Genomic DNA, 21,002 nt, shown 5'->3' with positions numbered 1-21,002 from the left:
GTGACTGCAACACGACGGATGTCCTGCGCACTACGGTGTGCAAGTTAGAAATTTTTTAAATGAATCCTACCTCAACCGATGGATCGGACGTCTAGGACCTATACTGTGGCCCCCACGGTCACCTGACCTAAATCCTCTTGATTTTTTTTTACTGGGGATGCCTCAAAGAAATTGTATACAGGAGACCCTTACAAAACATTGAAAATCTGCGCGAGCGCATCCAAACTGCTGCTCAAGAGATAAATAGGGCTGGCCACGCTCAACGGATTAAGCGATCCTTTATAAGAAGGTGTAGGCATGGGCGGAGTTAGGGGGGGGCTTGGGGGGGCTTAGCCCCTTTAAAATAAAATTAGCCCCCCCAAAAAAAATTGTTCAAAACGTAAAAAAACAGAAAGTATAAGACTTAAAGAATATGTGCTTGAAGCTTCCACTTCCGCAGTATACGAAGAAACGTTTTTAAATTCACCTTTGATAAAAAATGAGGCACAAAAGTTTTGGCTAATTTCAATTTATTATAGGTCTCTCGACAATATAATAAATCATCTAAAAATAAGATTTTCTTCCGAAAGTCAGAAATTAGCTAAATCTGTCTTCAATTTTTTGCAGATGGATTTTGATGATAGTTTGGAATTCATTAAATTGTATGGAGATACCTTTTTAATCGATAAGGAGCTATTAAAAGCTGAAATGACCGTTATTGGGAATTGCATAAATAAAAGCCAGAGTCACAACATTACCATCTCTGATATTAAAGATGTATTAAGAAAAGAGACTTTTCCAAATGCATATACCCTTATGCAAATAGCATTAGTTTTGCCAATTTCTTTAGCGTCTTGCGAACGCTCTTTCTCAACAATGAGAAGAATTAAAAATTGGTTTAGGTCAACGATGGGTCAGGATCGATTTAGTTCTTTAGCACTAACCACTCTTAGTATTGAAAGTGGTCTAACAAAGTCATTGTCGCCAGATGAAATTTTAAAAGAGTTTTCAAAAAAAGGAAATCGAAAACTTTTATTAGAGTAGTTATAAGATAATTTTATTGGATTTCATTTTATTTAAGGACATTTTAAATAAATTTTGCTTTTACTATTTTTGAAGAATTATTGCCTTTTATTAAAATGATATTGGTTTTGAAGATAGCAGACAATGGAGAAGTAATATCAAATTGTCGGATTTGCATTGTCTTAATTAATTTAATCAAAGTTAAACACGACGTTTTGGTTGGTAACTGCTGTTTTGGTTAAACTGCTAGTTTACACTTAATATAACATTTTAATATAATAATGGTTGGAGATACTTACCAATCGAAAGTCGTGTTTAACTTTGTCTAAATTAATTAAGTCCGACAATTAGATATTAAAATGATATTATTTTGAACTTTGAAATTTTTTTTTTTAAACTAGCGACTTTTGACTTTTGCTGTGTATGCAATATACTCCAATACATATACAGAATAGTTCATACATTATGGATATTGCAATAAAATTCAGAAACGTGTTCCTTAGAAGAAATCTAATATGAAAATAAAAGTAAAACAAATTCATGATATTATGTATATAGTACAGCAAATTAGAATAGAAGCTGTTTAAGACTATTCTTTTTTTTTATAATTTTAACGGCTTATAAGCGAAAATGAAGGTGCCCACCAAAAAATTTGTTACCTCCGGAGGCGCCTGCGGCAGACTTTTCTTTGTTGGCCACCTCCTCACCTCTTCGTGTAACTCTGCCCCTGGATGGGGGCTTTAGCCCCCCCATTTTTGAGGCTCTAACTTCGCCCATGGGTGTAGGACGTGTATAGCAGCAGGTAGTGGCCATTTTGAACACCTTTTGTAAAATTGCAAAACACAAATAAACCGAATTAATTTGCATCGAAAAAAAAAACGATTTTTTTTTCACAAAATAGTTCTTTCCGCATTAAAACAACCATTTTTTTTTGAGGTTAACAAAAAATACAAAAAGTTTTTGTCTTTAATACGGCATGGAATAAGTTTTTACGCTAATGGGCACCAAGATTCTATTATTATTTTATTGCGTCATAGGACTTCAAACTTTTTGAAAAGAAAAAAAAATCCGATATTGCAATTTCAAAAATTTTTCCTGTGAAAAATATTTGCATAACTGAAAATTTCTAATACGCGTCATAAAGCGCATCTATCGGCAAATAATATCCAACCGAAGAAATTGTGATTTTTTTTTCATTTAGTGACACACCATAAAAAAACTGATTACAGGTAGGTATTTCTTAAAATTTCGCAAAAATCAAAATATCTCGAAAACCGTAACACTTTCGTTAGAGCTATGTTGGATTATTCTGATTGGAAATAGTCCAATCTATTAGGAGTTTTCATTTGGACCACTATTTACGGGACACCCTGTATATGTCGCTAAATGGATGAGTGTAATTTGATCGGAACAAGAGGTTGTCAAAACGATTGTTGACGAACTTTTGGATAATGGCATTATACAAGAATCCGAATCTGAATATTCTTCACCTGAGTTACTCGCGAAAAAAAAATTGGGAGCAAAGACTGTGCATCGATTATAGGAAGTTGAATTCCAAGTCAAAGAAAATCAACCATTACCCAGAATTGATGATCAGATAGATAAATTACAAGCCGAAAACTTTTCCATAAGCTTAATTCTTAAGTCAGGTTATCATCAAGTATCAATCAAAGACTCCTCAAAGCGATTCACAGCCTTTGTCACACTTGAAGGGCATTATGAATTTAATATGCTACCTTCAAGTTAAAAAAAATGCCCCTCATGTTTTGCAACGACTAATGATGGGTTTACTTAATTTTTATTTACCAGAGCGGCTAAGAATACGAAAATCAAATATGTAATCTACGACTACTTTAAAGATATATTTGCAACTTATAAAGTGCCACAAGTTCTTATATCGGATCAGGGAAGTTCCTTTACCTCCAAAACTTTTCAGGTATTTTGTCAACAAAATAACGTCCGGCATGTCATAAACGCAGTTGCAACACCGCGAGCAAATGGTCAAGTGGAGCGGTTAAATAACACCATTTTAGCCGCCCTAATGCCATCTGTTCCCGAAGAAGGACTTTGAAATGAACAGGTTCGTACTGTTCAATTTGCAATTAACAATCACTATAACTAGGGTAAAATATTTGCTCACAGGTACCTTTTACTTTTTAGGTATGTAGTATCATGTCATATCAATAACCTCGAATTCTGACGTAAGCAATACATCTCTTATAAGTTTATTGTTGTAATACTTCCTGACAAGATGTTGTACATATATTAAAATCAAATAAAAATAACTGGAAGTATTATAATACGCCCTCTCAAGAATTTAGGCCCTGACAATAATAAGAAAATAACCCAAAAATATTCATAATTATTTCTAATCTGTTTGGGTTGGCATAGTTCAGTGGTAACAAAATACCTTTAAAAATTTTTCTCTTCGTTAATTCTAACTTATTATATATAATATCTGTTATAATGAATTATGGTATGTACTATAAGTAATTATTTTTTAAGAATATTAAATAACAAATGTATTAAAGAAAAACATTGTTTTGTTTCCATTTTGATGTTCCATGGTGATGTGTTGTACACTATCATTAATTGATTATTGCAATACATTAACTCATTTAGATGGGGAAAATCAAACTGAAGAATTTTATTTTATCCTTATCAATATCTGATGCTAACACCTAATAAAAAAGTAACATTTTTGATTAGGTGTTTGCTTTTTATATTTTAGGTACGTCAAACAGTCCAATTAGTTACAATAGTTTTCGTTGCAAAGCGAGAGGACGCTAGCAGATTTGTCAGAAAAATTTCAATCAGTTTGTATACAACCACCATATATGTGTTTTGTGGAGAGTAAAGTCCAGTGCAACGATATATTAGAATGGTCACCCGTCAAAACACCATCATTCCACCTGCCAAACAATGTAAATAGAAGGTGGATGACATTGTTTGGCAGGTGGAATGCTGGTGTTTTGACGGGTGACCATTCTAATATATCGTTGAACTGGACTTTATCAAAAGCAATAGTTGCTTGAACACATAGGTATATTAAATCGTGCTGTCGAATTTTGAGTTTTTTAACTTATACACTAAAGTTGCAAATTACATTACAAAATACAAATTACATTCTATATATTAATAGAATAAAGTACTGTGTAAGACCATACACTGAAAAAATAGATACTTTATTTGAATTGAATATGAACTTCTATTAAGAACTTCGCGGCTTTGGATAGGTCCAAGTGAATATTCTCTTAAAAAAATGTCGGTATTTTCTTCACAAAGGAACTCAAGATTACCTTAGATGAAAGAAATAATACCTTTATATGAAAATATTCTCTTAAAAAATTGACTGGCAAATTCTTAAATTAAGGCCAACGTACTAGTAGCAATGCCTAAATTCCTGTTCTTCATTTGTCTAAAGAACCGATACTTTTACGTCAAGATAAAAGATTCTTAAACTGATTTATATTGTCTCTTCACCCAAGAACTTTTTTTCTTGAGGTAAAAATAGTTCTTTTGGCCTAAAGCCAGGAGGTTCTTAAGCAGTCTGGTTAATTTTCTTGTATCAAGTTCATGTAGAATTGGGCGACGCACTTGTGATCTTAGTTAAATAAGGTTTTTGGTTAAAGAGCGTAATTATTTTAGCTCATGAGTATATTCCATTGAAAAAAGCTTATATTTTAAAATTCTTACACCCATCGATTTTGTTTTAGTTTAAAGTTCTCACATAAAATTTTGTATACAGGGTGCTCCGAAGATAGCTATTTCAGAATTAAATTATTTTTTGTTAATAAAACACCCTGTATGTGTTACATTTTTGGATTGCAAATTCCTAAAGATAATTTTGTGTAAAATCCAAAAAGATAGCAACATACAGAATGTTGAAAAAAAATAAGGTGGTTCTGAAATACCTCTTCTTTGACATCTCTGTATGAAAATGTCAATAGAAAAACTTTCTACAAAAAAACAAAATGGGCAAGAGTTTCATTTAATTAATAATAAATGTATCCATTACCCCTAGAGAGCACAGCATATTAGATATTATATGTTAAATATATTCATAAATAAAATAGGTAATTTGTTTTATTGTACACGTAATTTATTTAATGATATTTCAAACAAAACAAAAACTTAATAAACAACTTAATAATTTTACTTTGCTTCTCATGTCCACAGCCTCAATAAACAGTAAATAATGTTGCACTTATTATTACACAAATGATATATAACATAAAAAAACATTAAGTATTAATATTATACAGGGTTTATTACTGTTGATGGTAGATTAGACGTTTGCGAAGAACAAAAAATAGATTTTTTTTAGAAAATTTGGCAACATGGATTAAAGGTAGTGATCTAACAATTAAAAATATTCTTTTAGGCAATGCAACGTTGCCGATTTACTAAAAAGTACCATTAACTTTGTTATTTTAAATAATGGTTTACTATTTTATTTATTATTTTTATTTTTTTTTAATTATAAGATTCGATACATAATTTCAAGAAATTGATTGACGACAATCGAAAAACGACAGTTTTTCGACTTTGAAAGGTTGTAGAGTAAGTACTATTTACTATAATAATAAAATAATTTTCACATTTCTACCTTAACTTTTTAAGATCTATTATTTTGCAAACAACAACAAAATTATATTCTCTAGGCCTATTATTTTACAAAAACTTTAAACCTGTTACCTGTAATTTTTTTTTTAAATTTGACTAAAAATGTATAGATTTTAATTAGATCATAAAATAGATGTTAAATAAGATAGATGTTAAAAAGTTAATAGAAATAGTTGATAGAAATGTTGTAAACATTTCATTCTATGGTGAATAGAATTAGCCATATAACTACTCAAAGTCAAAATGTTTAGAAATTTTCCTACGCATTATTTTGCTACTATCGCTCAATCGAATCTCCCGTGGGACTTCCTATTTAAAATTAACATAACATAATATATTCTAAGAAAGATCAGTCATGATTTTAGGTACATCAGATTGTTAAGTAAATACATTCAGGTACATTCATTTTTTTTATAATTTTTTGTTCCTTTTGGAAAATTATAGCGTATTTATTTAATAGAGAATTTATTCTAATACCTTTTAGATGTCGTTTTAAAACGCTACAGTACCTACTAAAAAAATAACATAATATTATTATGTTAATAAATATTATTTTGTATTTTAAGGGAGATCAGTCATAATTTTAAGTACATCATATTTTTAAGCAAACATATTCAGGTACATTAATTTTTATTATAATTTTTTGTTCTTTTCTGAAAATTATAGAGTTCTTAATTAATAGAGGATTTATTCTAATATAAAAAGTTCCCAAAACTATGAGTATTATAAATATTTTTATCTTGAAAGGAGTAAGTGTTTGATAAAAAGGTGGTTCCCTATAATTTTACTAACCTCCCAAGCTTGTACATGATGAGAAAACCCCACAGTATTTAGTTTTTCTAGCATAAAAAATATTTGCTTATTTTCAATTAATATTATATTTTTAATTTGAGCAAATTCACATTCAGCACACATTATTCAATTTCAAAATAACAATTTCAAATTCACAATATTCACATTCTACCCACTAATACTAAACTATTGGCTGATGGCGACACTGGCCGGCGGAGGATCAGGTGGATGCACCCCACGCGCTAATGATGGATCTCATTGGTCCGCTGAGAATTAAGTTTGTTGAGAAACAAAGGTCTTACTTCAAGACCCGAGGACTTCAAAATTTTCGGCTGATTTTTTATGCAAGAACGCAGATCTTGTATTTAGTTTAAATGCTCTTCTCTTATATTTGGAGGCTATTCTTAAGAAACTCGATCTTTCACCAAAGTTTAAATAGATGAAGAGAATGGTCGACTAATGACAAGATCAACGATTTTCTTTTTGCAAGCTCAATGATTCTAGTTCAAGTAAATTACACTGGTTAGAAAAGAATATCTATCAAGATCAACAAAGTTCTTGGTTGAAGGGGCCCACTTTTTTCTGTGTACAATTAAAGGTCGTTGTGCTAAATGAACAATATCAGCGACAGGGATCCCTGCTGGATGGAATTGAGGAACCACATATGTAAGTGTCTTTTCATTTTTTTACGTTGAGCGTTTGACTCGGGTCGTTTTCTAAAATAATATAAATATACAGTCCTCTTTTTCTATTGAATTAAATTCGCAATTGGGCGACGCTGGATATTCAGCCTTTATAAGGATTGTCAGATATCGTTTTGCATTTTTTTTTAAACTAAAGATATTATCATTAAATTAATAAATACGTGTGATGTGATAATGATTCATTAGTGCGAACCCGACATACCCGCATGTCAATTCCCTTTATAATTTCAACAGGAATCGGAGAAAAGCAAGAATTTTACTTATGTCGTTAGTTCGCATTTCGCATTTTATGTATACGACAATCAGGTAAAGTAAAAAGAGTTCCGCCATCAGTGTTTTAAAAAGAGTACGCATTCCGAGTACTACTGTGTGTCGTACCGGGGCAGGCGAAGAGAGCGAAAAAATGAAAGAAATGCCTCCTGACCGATCGATCGATCGATCGCCATCGGAGAATAATAACATGTTCGGCACGGCAAAAAATCGCTGTACGCAGAACCGCGGTCCGACTGATCGGTAAAAAAAATCGTTTGCGGTACATTTATTGCCGGATTGTTTAGACGGACCGCGTCGCGCTTTTTACGGACCACGGCGAAACGAAAACTTTAACAGATACCTGAAATTTTATTTGCACTAGATTCGGCCGCGGAATAAACGACAATGCGAGCATTGCCTCGACCCGTTCCTTTTATTTTATACGTACATATACGAACCATTTGGTTATTTGGACCACCCTGATGGCCTTTCGAGACATCAATTGAATTATTACGATCTCATTAGCTTCACATTCTTTAGTCACGGGATTCGATAAACGCACACTCGATCTTCATTAATAACGAAAACTTCTAACTAAAATAAAATATTAATATTTTATATAGTAAGCCAGGAAAGATACTTTTGTTATATGAGCCTTAAGTTTCTGTCGCGGTACTACTAGCGCTGCCATCTATTAAAACTAAAGAAACCATAAAAGGCAATTTGGCAACAGCGCATTCCTTGTTTTAACTCCGAACTTGCACAGGGATTCTAAAATCACGACTCGACACGATTACTCGCTATGACTGATTCTAAATCGTGAGTGTATTGCGGATTGCCTAGTTTTGACGATTTCTAAACGAGACACTTGAGTATATCGTCTGCAAAAGACGGTATATATTCTTCCTTATTTAATGCGTGGCAACATAATCCTTCAGCATCCTTTTTTAACGTATTTGTTTCACTGTTGGTTTATCACAACCGAAGTCTGTGTTGTTTATTATAGAATAATATATAGTGATGTTTCTTTTTACTAGAACCACTGCACCAAAAATAGATCTTAAGCATTGGCTGGGTTTATATGATTTGCCACAGAACACAAATATAGAAACACTTGATTTGCCATGATTTCGATAATGATATCCTAATGGGTCGAGGTGGTTTTACACGAACTTTTTTTTTTATTTTGAAGAAATAATAGCCGGTATTTTAATAAAAAATCACGGAGAAGAAAAAAATTTAGGAAACAAATGAAAAATTATTAATAGATTTATTATTTATGTTTATGGTTGTTTATATACACAATTAATTATTGACGTTTCTATATGTCAAATATTAGGAAAAAATCTAAATATATCCCAGCAAACTTAAAATCAAATCGAATAAAATGTGTTTAGCCGACAATTGAAATTTGGAATCACCCTTCTTCTCGTCACGACTGAATCACGATCGAATTGGAGGTCGTGATCGTAGTATCGAGATCGAGTCGTGATTTTAGAATCCCTCTGTTGGACTCCTCAGTTACTTCTTCTTCTTCTTCTTCCTGAAATACAATGAACTCGCGTCATTTCGACGGCCGCCCAATCTTGTTGCTTATTATGGACCTACAGTTTAACGTGGGTTCCGAACCACGAGAGTTTTTTGTATGACAAACACAAACAGCCATGCCCATTCCAGCCAAGATTCGAACCTGAGACTACACGATCGCATCGTGAACGCTTTGCCCACGGTGCTACCGGGGTCGGCTTCTCAATTACTTATCAATTTATCACTAATGACAGTTGACAATAAACATAACCTGATGTGTGTAAAGCAAGCGTCAGATCGATATCTAGCGACCAAAATCGAAAACGTAGCATATATCGTTTACCAGCAACCTAATTATAGTTCGCGCCCGCTGTTATTTATTCGATATAATAATAATAATAATAATAATAATAATAATAATAATAATAATAATAATAATAATAATAATAATAATAATAATAATAATAATAATAATAATAATAATAATAATAATAATAATAATAATAATAATAATAATAATAATAATAATAATAATCCCCGTGGGGGGCCGGGGTAGAATAGCCTCCTGGTACGTTCTGCCTGTCGTAAAAGGCGACTAAAAGAACAACCTGGACCACCAGGGTTAAATGGTGGTACACCCATGGAAATGGAGACACGAAGCGGAAGATGCCTCGGAGAAAGGTCGCTGCCTGGGGATCGCCAGGGCATGTCTGGAGCCGGCGCTGGACATGACAGTATGCGGACCGTCGGTGGCAGGGAGTTAAGGAGGCGGCAACCTGTCATTCAAGAAACTACACCTCCTCCTCTTCAACAACAAAATGACCAGGAGGGCCCAACACCATCACGAGCCCCCCTCGCTGAAGGTGCTGCGCAGGAAATTCAGCCAGCGCTCACCCAGGCGGGACTACAAAGACAGCGCATGAAATGGACATCTGCGATGAATGAAACCGTCATGCGTAGCTTTTATAAAGTGACCAACCTGGGACGAGAAATGATCGGCTACAGACAACCTTTACATGCCGAATTTAGGAAAATCTATCCACATCTCCAAGTTACCGAACAGAGAGTAGCAGACCAATATCGGGTAATAATGCGTAATCACCTTATTCCAGAGACAAGACTCAATACCATTAAAGAAGAAATACAAGCGCAAACTAACAACGAACAAGACCCCGCTAACAATGAACCAGCTGAGGAGCAACCTGTAATAGAAAACGTATTAAATAACACACAGGAACTTAACACTACCGAAAACACCCAAGAGGACAATTCTGAGCTATATCACGAACTATCTGCAGAAATGGCACGTGCGATGCTAGAATTTGAGGGAACCAACCCACTGATAAGACCCAAACTTCCAAAAGTAAACTCTTCAAAAAAACTAGGTCAAATTATGGAACTTTTAAACACCAAAATTCTTCCACCTTATCTTTTAAATATTAATAACATGCAATCTCTTCACCTTTTAGTTTATAGCGCAGCAACTGCCGTTGCTAAAACCATGAAGATTAAGATAAGGATCCACAATGACTCTGCAAGAACCGAGCTGCCGATACCGCCATGGGAGACCAGACTTCAACGAAAAATTCAGAGGTTTCGAAAAGATATCGGCCAACTAACAGAATATCTGAGGGGTACACGAACAAATAGACTAAAACAGAAAGTTGATGAAATCTTGCAGAGAAACAACATCCACACTCGGCATGAACCAGAAAATAATACAGCCCAACAATGCCTGGATACTCTAAAACAGAAACTTTCCTTATTTTCAGGGCGCCTACGAAGATACAAGACCAGTAATAACCGAAAACGTGACAATCTTCGTTTTGAAAAGGCCGAAAAACAATTTTATAGAGAGCTAAATTCAAAATCAGATCACCCAGATAAGCAATACCCCACGAAAGAACAAATTCAAGATTTTTGGGCCAAACAACTTGCAACTCAAACAACATGCAATATCAACGCAAGCTGGGTTACTGAAGAGAAACAAAATAGTAATAAATATAACCAGATGGAACATCGACCATTCACTATCGAGGAAGTCAACCAGATTATCCAAAAACTGCATAATTGGAAATCACCTGGCCCAGATGGAGTTCATAACTTTTGGCTAAAGAAACTACGGAGTGTGCATCCTAAACTTTCAGAATTAATTAACCACGTTATTCTTAACCCACAGGAAATGCCAGCGTTCCTAACGCAAGGAGTAACCTATCTACTGCCTAAAGACCAGAACAACACACAAGATCCGTCTAAGTACCGACCGGTAACGTGCCTACCTACTTTGTATAAAATTATCACTTCATGTTTAACACAGCGCATTTATCAACACTGTGAGGAAAACAACATCATAGCCGCACAACAAAAAGGATGCGCTAAAGGGTCTATGGGCTGTAAAGAACAACTTATTATCGACTCTGTCATCAACAACCATGCATATAACAACAAGAGAAATATTTTTACTGCCTACGTCGACTATAAGAAAGCCTTCGACTCAGTACCACACGAATGGCTTATAAACATATTAAAAGTGTATAAAGTTGATGGTAATACTTTGTCTTTTCTAGAAAGCGCTATGACAAGTTGGAGAACAACGATCCAGCTCGAAGTACAGGGTAAAAGCACAGTAAGTACAAACAACATTCCAATTCGAACAGGAATTTTCCAAGGGGACTCACTGAGCCCATTATGGTTCTGCCTTGCTATGAATCCTCTTTCGAACCGTCTTAACTCTACCAACTATGGGTTTAGCATCCGAGATAATAACACCGAGATTGCAAAGTTAAATCACTTACTGTATATGGATGATTTAAAAATAATGGCCGCAACTAGGAACCAACTAAACCAAATGCTGCATATAGTAGAAGAGTTCTCCAATGACATAGGCATGCAATTTGGACTAGATAAATGCCGTACTCTCAATATAATTCGAGGAAAAATTCAGCCAGGAGAATATCAGATGCAGAATGTCCAGACCATCGAGGCCATGAGCGAACACGAAATTTACAAATACTTGGGGATGAAACAATCACAAACGATTGAACAACAAACAATGAAATGCGAACTGACTAACGAGTTTGTGAAAAGGGTAAGACAAGTTTTGAGAACCAATCTCAACAGCAAAAATATGTTTAAGGCACTTAACTCCTACGCGTGTTCAGCTCTTAGTTATTCTTTTGGGGTAATTAATTGGAGTAGGACAGACATAGAAAGGCTACAAAGAAAAGTGAGGATCCTACTTACTAAAACGCACAACCACCACCCTCGAAGTGCCACTGAAAGAACAATGCTTCCCCGCCACCTTGGAGGAAGAGGATTAATAGATCTGGGTAAACAACTTGAAAAACAAATCACTAACTTAAGATCCTATTTTTACAGGCAAGGAGAAAATTCCACGCTGCATCGCGCAATAAATCAAATAGACGATTCCACTCCTCTACAACTTAAGAGCGAGGAAGCGCGCAGCTACCATCATACGGACCAGGAAAAACTCCGCATCTGGATGGAGAAGCCCCTTCATGGGCGGCATCCTAATGAGATCAGCCAAAATCATGTCGACACTGCTTCGTCGAACTATTGGTTGGTATCAGGCAAGATGTTTCCAGAAACCGAGGGCTTTCTACTCGCCATCCAAGATCAGGTTATACCAACAAGAAATTATCTCAAGCACATCGTCAGAGATCCGTCCGTACAAAACGACAAATGCCGTTATGGATGCCAAACATCAGAGACAATCCAGCACATAATAGGAGGATGTCAGGCCTTTGCAGCGACAGAATACAAAGAACGGCACGACTCAGTTGGGAAAATTTTACATCAAGAGTTGGCAATGAAGTTGGAACTTATTACAACAGAGAAGGTTCCTTATTATAAATATACTCCAGAACCCGTAGTGGAAAATGACCGATATAAGTTATATTGGGACCGCAGTGTACTTACCGATCAACATGTAAGGCATAATAGACCAGATCTTATTTTAATAGATAAAATTTCCAGGAAAACAACTCTAATTGACGTAGCCATACCGAACAACAATAATCTGCAAGAGAAACACACTGAGAAAATCGCCAAATACAGAGATCTAGAAATTCAAATCGGAAGGCAATGGAGAATGGATAATGTTCAGACCATCCCAATTGTTATATCGACAACGGGTGTAATACCGAAGAGTCTACTGGAATACCTTAAACAACTAGGAACTGGCGAACATCTATATAAGCACATGCAAAAGGCAGTACTACTGGCAACTGCTCGCAGCACCCGGAAATTTCTAGGAGATAACTTTACATTTCAGGTCAGTTAAGGACACCGAAAAGGCCCCCACAGACCACAGAGCTTAATCCTTTTGATATCGCAGGTATCTGGGATAAGTAAATGATCCCCCCCCCCTTAGAGGGAGTGCGAGCCTTAACTGGCTGTAAATAATAATAATAATAATAATAATAATAATAATAATAATAATAATAAGAATAATAATAATAATAATAATAATAATAATAATAATAATAAAGATCTATTTTTAAGACTTAAGCTCCTATTTTTACAGGCAAGGAGAAAATTCCACGCTGCATCGCGCAATAAATCAAATAGACGATTCCACTCCTCTACAACTTAAGAGCGAGGAAGCGCGCAGCTACCATCATACGGACCAGGAGAAACTCCGCATCTGGATGGAGAAGCCCCTTCATGGGCGGCATCCTAATGAGATCAGCCAAAATCATGTCGACACTGCTTCGTCGAACTATTGGTTGGTATCAGGCAGGATGTTTCCAGAAACCGAGGGCTTTCTACTGGCCATCCAAGATCAGGTTATACCAACAAGAAATTATCTCAAGCACATCGTCAGAGATCCGTCCGTACAAAACGACAAATGCCGGTATGGATGCCAAACATCAGAGACAATCCAGCACATAACAGGAGGATGTCAGGCCTTTGCAGCGACAGAATACAAAGAACGGCACGACTCAGTTGGGAAAAAACGCCAGGTATGTAAATAATAAAGGCGTGAAATGTCAATATCCTGACAGTTACGTATAAACGTCAACGTTTCTAAATTAACAAGGCAATTTAGTAAACAACTTTAAAAAATGTTAAGTATATTTTATTTATTTAATACAAGAATAAAGTAAAAATATTTTAGATCAATATAAAAGTGATTAGCCTATATATATAGATAGCTTCCCACATAGCAAAATTATATACCTAGCATGTGCTTAGAATCGACTTTTACGTATAAGAATATTGGAAATATGTGCTGAGCATGTGCTAAGAATTATACTTATATGTACTGAGAAAATGCTCAGCATATACTTTTGGCCGCAAGTAGCATGTGCTATGCACTAGGATTAGGAATGTTCTAGGAATATACTGGGAATACTTGGCTATATATGCATAGCACATTCTTGCAACATACTTGCTACAAAAATCAGCTACATAAAATATGCTTATAAAATTTATTTAATAAAAATCAAATAATGCAACATATTTTATACATTATTGTCCTCTTGTGTATTCCGTTTGTCAGCCAATCTAAAAAATAGAAATGTTGGAGAATATGTTTTGTTTTTTCAGAATTTACTTAACATCGGTTACATATCAATATTGAAACCAAACCAAAAATTATTATAAAAGGCTAATAACTAATCTAAAATAAATAAAACCATATGCACTTACTTTTCACTTTTCTTGTTTTTGTTTTGCAATCTTTCCTTTGCCTTGACCAGCCATCTTTTTATTTCACTGATTATTTCATCATAACACACATTTGAGGTTCTTTTATTACATCTCACTGCATCAAAAAGAAAAAGTTCCATTAATAGTTATTTCAAATCTGTGATTTTTCCTAATTATGTATAGTGTTTTGGACTACGGAGATATAAAAAAATATATATAAAAAAACAATTTTTTCTATGAACCACAGCTGGGTTTACAAAAATTTATTGTTGTTAAACAATAAAGACGTCAACATTTTTTTTAGATATCTAAAAAAATCTTGACATCCTTAATAAACTTAATATAAATTTAAAAAAATCAACAATATAAAGGAGCTCTTAGGCCCTATTTTAATTTTGGATAATAAAATTCTTGGATTAAATTTATAACCATATGGTTCTACAGTTAGAAAAAAAAAGGAATTACACAAATCACTATACATACTTACCAATTATAACTCTGGATAGGGTCATAGAGTGTCATCTGAAGTCAGCAAAAGTTCTGTTTCAGTTTTTTTGGTCACTATGCGTCTAAGTGAACTTTTACTTTTTGGTTGTTTTTTTGTTGACATTTTACGTGATACCTCTTCAAACTTAACTTAAACACAATAACTAAAACTAATTAGAAAAATTAAAACCTATCAAACTAGGTATAAATTGAAATATTACAAACTAAAAAAGCTGTGTACCTACCTACACTAATACCTAGATCCTTAGCACGCACAAGACAATCTTCTTTTTTGAAATTTCAATAAAACTCAGAGTCTTCTGAAGAATACCCCTGCTTAATGTTTCTTTGGAATTTAATGTTCCTAAACCTAACTCTCAATCCTCATTTATGTACATTGCCACAGTAAACCCTCACGGTATACACTATTTTTATACACGATTTTGACTACGAAACTACAGGCCTCGTATTCTCGTATACGATAATAAAAGTTTCTCAAACAAAAGAACAGAAAACTAAACGGAAAATAAAAAATAAACACCGATATTCGTTCGATCGTTTGTCTATGACACCGATGGCTTCAAAAATGTCAAAAATACCGGCTGGCCGCACTACCGACTGAGGCAGTAGCATCAGGTGGCGCTGTTGTCATGTTGTTTTGTATAAAATATCCCGGTATATCATAAGCATATGCTACGCACATCGTCTGAAGTATATCCTATAAAGTATTTTATAAGAATATGGCGAAATATTCTTAGCATATGTTATGAATAAACGCACGGGAACATACGTCTAAGAATATAGGTGGTACATAACTATATCTTGGTAGAACATGCTAAGAATATGAAAATAAGAATATACGTTCAATCACATTCTGGGTATATGCTACAGATATGAATATGCTTCTTATTGCTATGTGGGTTATATAATAGTATATTTTCAACGTTCGTGTCATAAGTAAATAATAGGAGTATAAGAAAATCGTCTTCCATAAACAACATAAAATTTCGTTTTTTTTTGTTAAAAAATGGCTCATTCAAAAATTTTTTGTTTTTTAATATAATAGATTTAAGGTAAGCTTCCTAAACATCAAAAAAAAAATCTAAAAGTCGTTGGGTCGTAAGTTGCTTAATCACCTTGTTTAAATAACAGCGAGCGCGGACTATAAATAAGTTGCTGGCAAACGGCATATGCTGCGTTCTCGATTTCATATATATATGCTGGAATACGATACCACAGAACACAAAGAGGAAAATTAAAAAAAAAACATAAATGGGGATTTGCGCCACGGGAAAGTTTCGGATCGCGTCCACTTTGGCGCTAGTAACACTGTCCCATTTTATTTTCTGTTTTCTATTTTGACTGACAGATGACAGCACTATATGCAAACAAGTGTGCTTACTTTTCGTTTCCTGGTAGTTGGCTGGGAATTACAGAAAACATTTAGAATTCATATTTTTGTGCGAGTTTATGATATTTATCCGCATAATAGATTTTCTTTTTATGTGAATAGTGATTAGTTTGTTATTATATACTGTTGTGACAATTTGTGTTGTGTTTTATTATTAAAAAAACAAACTAACAGGACATGATAGAATAGATTATAGTGCTGCAACCTGTGGTAAATTTCCAGATTAGGGTTGAAATTTACAAAACTATTATTATTTACTTAATAAAGACCTAGTTTTCAGGTAAGATTCTATATACTCTCTTTTATTTTAATATTAAGGTTTTAAAATTTTAGTTTCTCTATAAATAATCATGTTTTCTACTGCTCCACAGTCACCCAAAAAAATGTTGTGTAGCTGGGTGTCTGAATCAGGATGGTAAGAGGCATAGATTTTTAAAAGATGACCCAGAAATATACAATGTATGGATTTCCATTATTAATCCACCTAATTATCATTGTTTATCCTTGGAACAAATCTATAATCGTTTTTATGTTTGCGATTGCCACTTTAAAGAGTACTGCAAAGTGCCAACCAGTAAGAGAGGACTCAAAAGAGCAGTAATACCTACTCTTAACATGGCAGGTAAGTAAATGAATGAATTACTATTAAAAGACTATCTATGTAAATCTTATTTAGTAAGATTTACATATATACTTATGTAAGTTATTTTATTATTTAATTTTTTTCCTTAAATTGCACAAATTGGTGGCAAACCTAAAATATGGGGTCCATATATTTTTTTTTTCGATGAACAGGGTTTTCCATATTGAATTTATTGCAATTAAAATTTCCATGTTTTACTTATATATATCTACATATAGAATGATATTACTATTTTATTTTTTAAATAGAAAATTATGTTTTACTAGCAAAAGATCTTTCAAGTTCTTAAGTTCAGTCCTCTTACCACTGGGGGCTTTGGGTATAAAACATTCACCTTGAAAACTGTTTTTTTTTCTTTTTTATACTAATAAAACAGAATGCTGAGTTATTAAAAATAAATTTTTGATTATTGGGCATTAAATTATTTTATAAAAAAGTGAAAATTGCTTGTATCTTGTACTCCATATTATACCTTTTGGCTGAGGGGAACAAAATAATTTGATATTTTAAACCCCGCATCTTCAACTGGTGGCTTACATAATATATACTCACCTCAAATTGTTGTTTCCGAGAGCAGCTTTTCAAATATTAAAGATAATGGATCTGTCTTTAGTTGATTTTAAAAAATATAAAGAGCTATAGATTTTAAACCTGAAACAAAGGCAGGTACTTTATAAAAAAATGAGTCATATCTTTTAGAGTGATATGACTTAATCCTCAGTTTGAGATGTGTATTAAAACATTCAAAACAATAAAATTTTGGTTTAGGTATCAACTTTATATAGGGATTCATTAAATTATGTTAGGAGAGGTTTAAAATATCATATTAATTTTTTAAGCTTAAGCTTTAATAGAATCATTTTAATTTGCTTTAAAACATTTTTTTGCAAGATTTTTTATATATGTAGATCTTATTTATAAAAATAAATTAATTTTAACATCTTGATTTTCTGAGAATAAAAATTATTTACATTAATTTATATCATCTGGGAAGCAACTTTATATTTAAAGCAATATTTATTTTTTAGGGTATGGTGCTTATAATGCTGAGCTATTATTCAGCAATAAAGGACATATAATAAATGGCATATATTATGCAAAAGGTAAGATTTCTTCAAAATTCAGAATAGAATATATTTATATACATTTTTGTTATTTTCTGCATATTTTTTGTCACTTCTAATATACGAAATGGCTTAAATATATGTTTTACATAATGATTATTAACATTGTTTTTTTTAAGAGTTTCTAGATTAAGAGTTTATACTGTAATATTGGCAGGTTGGTCGAGAAATTTTAATTATGCTATATTGGGAAGAATACGGGCTGGCCCTCAAACTATTTCTTATGAGGTAAGATTGGTTTTAATTTTACTATCTTTTTTAATTCTTACTGGGAGATTTGACTTACTAGATTTTTTCCAGTCCCAAAAAAAATTTATGATTCTTGTTCTTGCTTTTTCCTTTAAGAATCATGTGGGTAGATTCTTCTTTAGCTGAGACTAATCGGTCTCCTTTTGATTTTGCTGCTTAATGATGACATTAACGAATTAATGTTATAATTATTGAAATATTTATTTTTAAAATTATTGTTGAGAAGACGTCGACCATGCTTTTAAATTAATGCATTTTGATACCTAATTATGTTTCAATTAGATTTGGATTTTGTTTATATTTTAATTAAAACCTTTTCATTTTACTTAACATTTGTTAAAATAACAAGTACTGCTTATTGCCTTTTCCCAAAAGTTTTTTTTAGCACTTCCCACCAAAAAATTATTAGACCTTCACATGTATCTAAAAATAAATAATAATTTTTTTTTAAAGGTTCCGTTGATGGGTCCATATGTTCTAAAGCTACTAATCTTTTAGAACCTATCAGCCAAACTAATGTGGCAGAAAATATCTTAGAGGTACCTATGAAAATAGCTGATGAGAAATCCTCATGCTTTAAATCAAAAAGATATTCCAGAAAATACCTCATCTTATATGAAAATAATTGCTATAATAGAAAATTCCAACAATCAAATAGATATTGAAAAAGTATCATTACAAATTGTACCTAATGCCTCAAGGAAAAAGGAATCTGCTAAGAAACGTGAGTATACTTACATATGTAAACATTTATTATATCTATTTTATATAAGTCATTTATTATTATTATTTTCAATTTCGTGTTTGTGACCCAATATCTTCAATATTGCGGAGGGTTGTTGGGTGGGGTCAGAAATAAAACAGAAACCTGTTTACCTAAATGTCGACGTTTCGACTTATATTAAGTCATCCTCAGGACACTGAAATGGATTCAAGTAATTACAGAGATAAAACAAAGTAATTTCAAGTACATAAAAAAAACTATTAAAATAAATGTTCTTTAAGTTACAAAAATTAAAACAACAAAAAACAAAAACCACGACACAGTTAAAATTACATTCAGGAACAATCCGTTAAAAAATTTTTTTTTATAAAAAAAAACAAAATAAAATTTTTTTTTTTTTTTTTTTTTTTTTTTTTTATTTTTATATACATTACACCTCTTACCTAAGTCTAGGTTTCTTAAGTTATAATTAAAATAGGAGCGTAGAGTTATTCCTAACATAGGTTAAATTGTAGGTGTTACTGTGATTCTAGTTTGCCCACAGTAACACCTACAATTTAACCTATGTTAGAAATAACTCTACGCTCCTATTTTAATTATAACTTAAGAAACCTAGACTTAGGTAAGAGGTGTAATGTATATAAAAAAAAAAAAAAGAAAAAAAAAATTAATTTTATACTGTTTTTTTTTATAAAAAAAATTTTCTTAACGGATTGTTCCTGAATGTAATTTTAACTGTGTCGTGGTTTTTGTTGTTTTAATTTTTGTAACTTAAATAACATTTATTTTAATAGTGTTTTTTATGTACTTGAAATTACTTTGTTTTATCTCTGTAATTACTTGAATCCATTTCAGTGTCCTGAGGATGACTTAATATAAGTCGAAACGTCGACATTTAGGTAAACAGGTTTCTGTTTTATTTCTGACCCCACCCAACAACCCTCCGCAATATTATTATTATATTTATTTATTTTTTTTTCCTCACTAGTTCTTATTCGTTTTTTTTATTGCCAATTTTATTGATATTCCTTTAAACAAATGCATTATTTGAATATTTAAAAAATATATTTTTAGGTCTTCAAAAAAGAAGGTTTTCATTAAAAAGTTTAAGTGTTCATTGTTCTATTGAGTTGACACCAAAGGCCAAAAAATTATATACCAAATTAACATGTTGGAGAAGTGAAATATATGGAATGAAAAAGAAAATTAAATCTTACAAAGAGAGAATAGGTATTGCCGAAAAATATGTCAATTCCACAGATTTTAAAAACCTCTTAAAACATATTAATAGTCCTACTTACAAGTTCATTATAAAATGATGTATATTATTATATCTATCTTCACCAATAATAAATTATTATTCGTGAAATCACAGAAACGTACATGTATCAGAGACAACTGTTTTTTTCTGCATGTATGTTATTTAGTAGTATGTTATGTATTTGGCATAGATAGAATGCAAAATAGACAATACTTACAAAAGGTCGCCAAGAAATGATAAGTCGAAAATTCACCTCCATATTTTTAAATTTAAAATATAATACCGTGTAAATGCATATTATTATGTACTACTTATTGTAATATGTAATATGTATAGTACTTATTTTAAGATTTTTACTTATTTTAATAAATATTTTGTTAATTCTATATTTGAATTTTATTTATGTTTCTGATAATGTCTTTTTCAAATCGTTGATTGAAATAATAATAGGCAACAAAATTTAATTTTTCTATAATATTTCAAATGATGTTCGGAGGTAAACTGGAATTTTAAAAGAAATGTAATAAT

General features: G+C 32.4%; 1 protein-coding gene and 2 long non-coding RNA genes across 3 annotated transcripts; 1 reads left to right on the top strand and 2 right to left on the bottom strand.

The window, feature by feature from the left end:
* Positions 1–8,633: 8,633 nt before the first annotated feature.
* On the bottom strand, positions 8,634–9,121 carry LOC126745634 (uncharacterized). The gene is made up of 2 exons (XR_007663624.1): positions 8,985–9,121; positions 8,634–8,919 (listed from the first exon to the last, which is right to left on the bottom strand). It is a non-coding gene; the product is annotated as an uncharacterized LOC126745634 (long non-coding RNA).
* A 2,784-nt stretch (positions 9,122–11,905) lies between these two features.
* Positions 11,906–13,173, top strand: LOC126742754 (uncharacterized). Its single transcript, XM_050449548.1, has 2 exons — positions 11,906–12,762; positions 12,900–13,173. Exons 1-2 carry the CDS (start codon positions 11,923–11,925, stop codon positions 12,915–12,917), a joined length of 858 nt encoding a protein of 285 aa, XP_050305505.1. The 5' UTR covers positions 11,906–11,922; the 3' UTR covers positions 12,918–13,173.
* A 1,169-nt stretch (positions 13,174–14,342) lies between these two features.
* Positions 14,343–15,624, bottom strand: LOC126741709 (uncharacterized). Its single transcript, XR_007662293.1, has 4 exons — positions 15,308–15,624; positions 15,064–15,232; positions 14,577–14,691; positions 14,343–14,432 (listed from the first exon to the last, which is right to left on the bottom strand). It is a non-coding gene; the product is annotated as an uncharacterized LOC126741709 (long non-coding RNA).
* Between the last annotated feature and the right edge of the window lie 5,378 nt (positions 15,625–21,002).

This window comes from Anthonomus grandis, chromosome 1 (genome assembly GCF_022605725.1).
Source record: "Anthonomus grandis grandis chromosome 1, icAntGran1.3, whole genome shotgun sequence".
Classification (NCBI taxonomy): Eukaryota; Metazoa; Arthropoda; class Insecta; order Coleoptera; family Curculionidae; genus Anthonomus; species Anthonomus grandis.
Note: the sequence above shows the minus strand (reverse complement) of the source record. Positions and strands in the feature narration are given on the sequence as shown.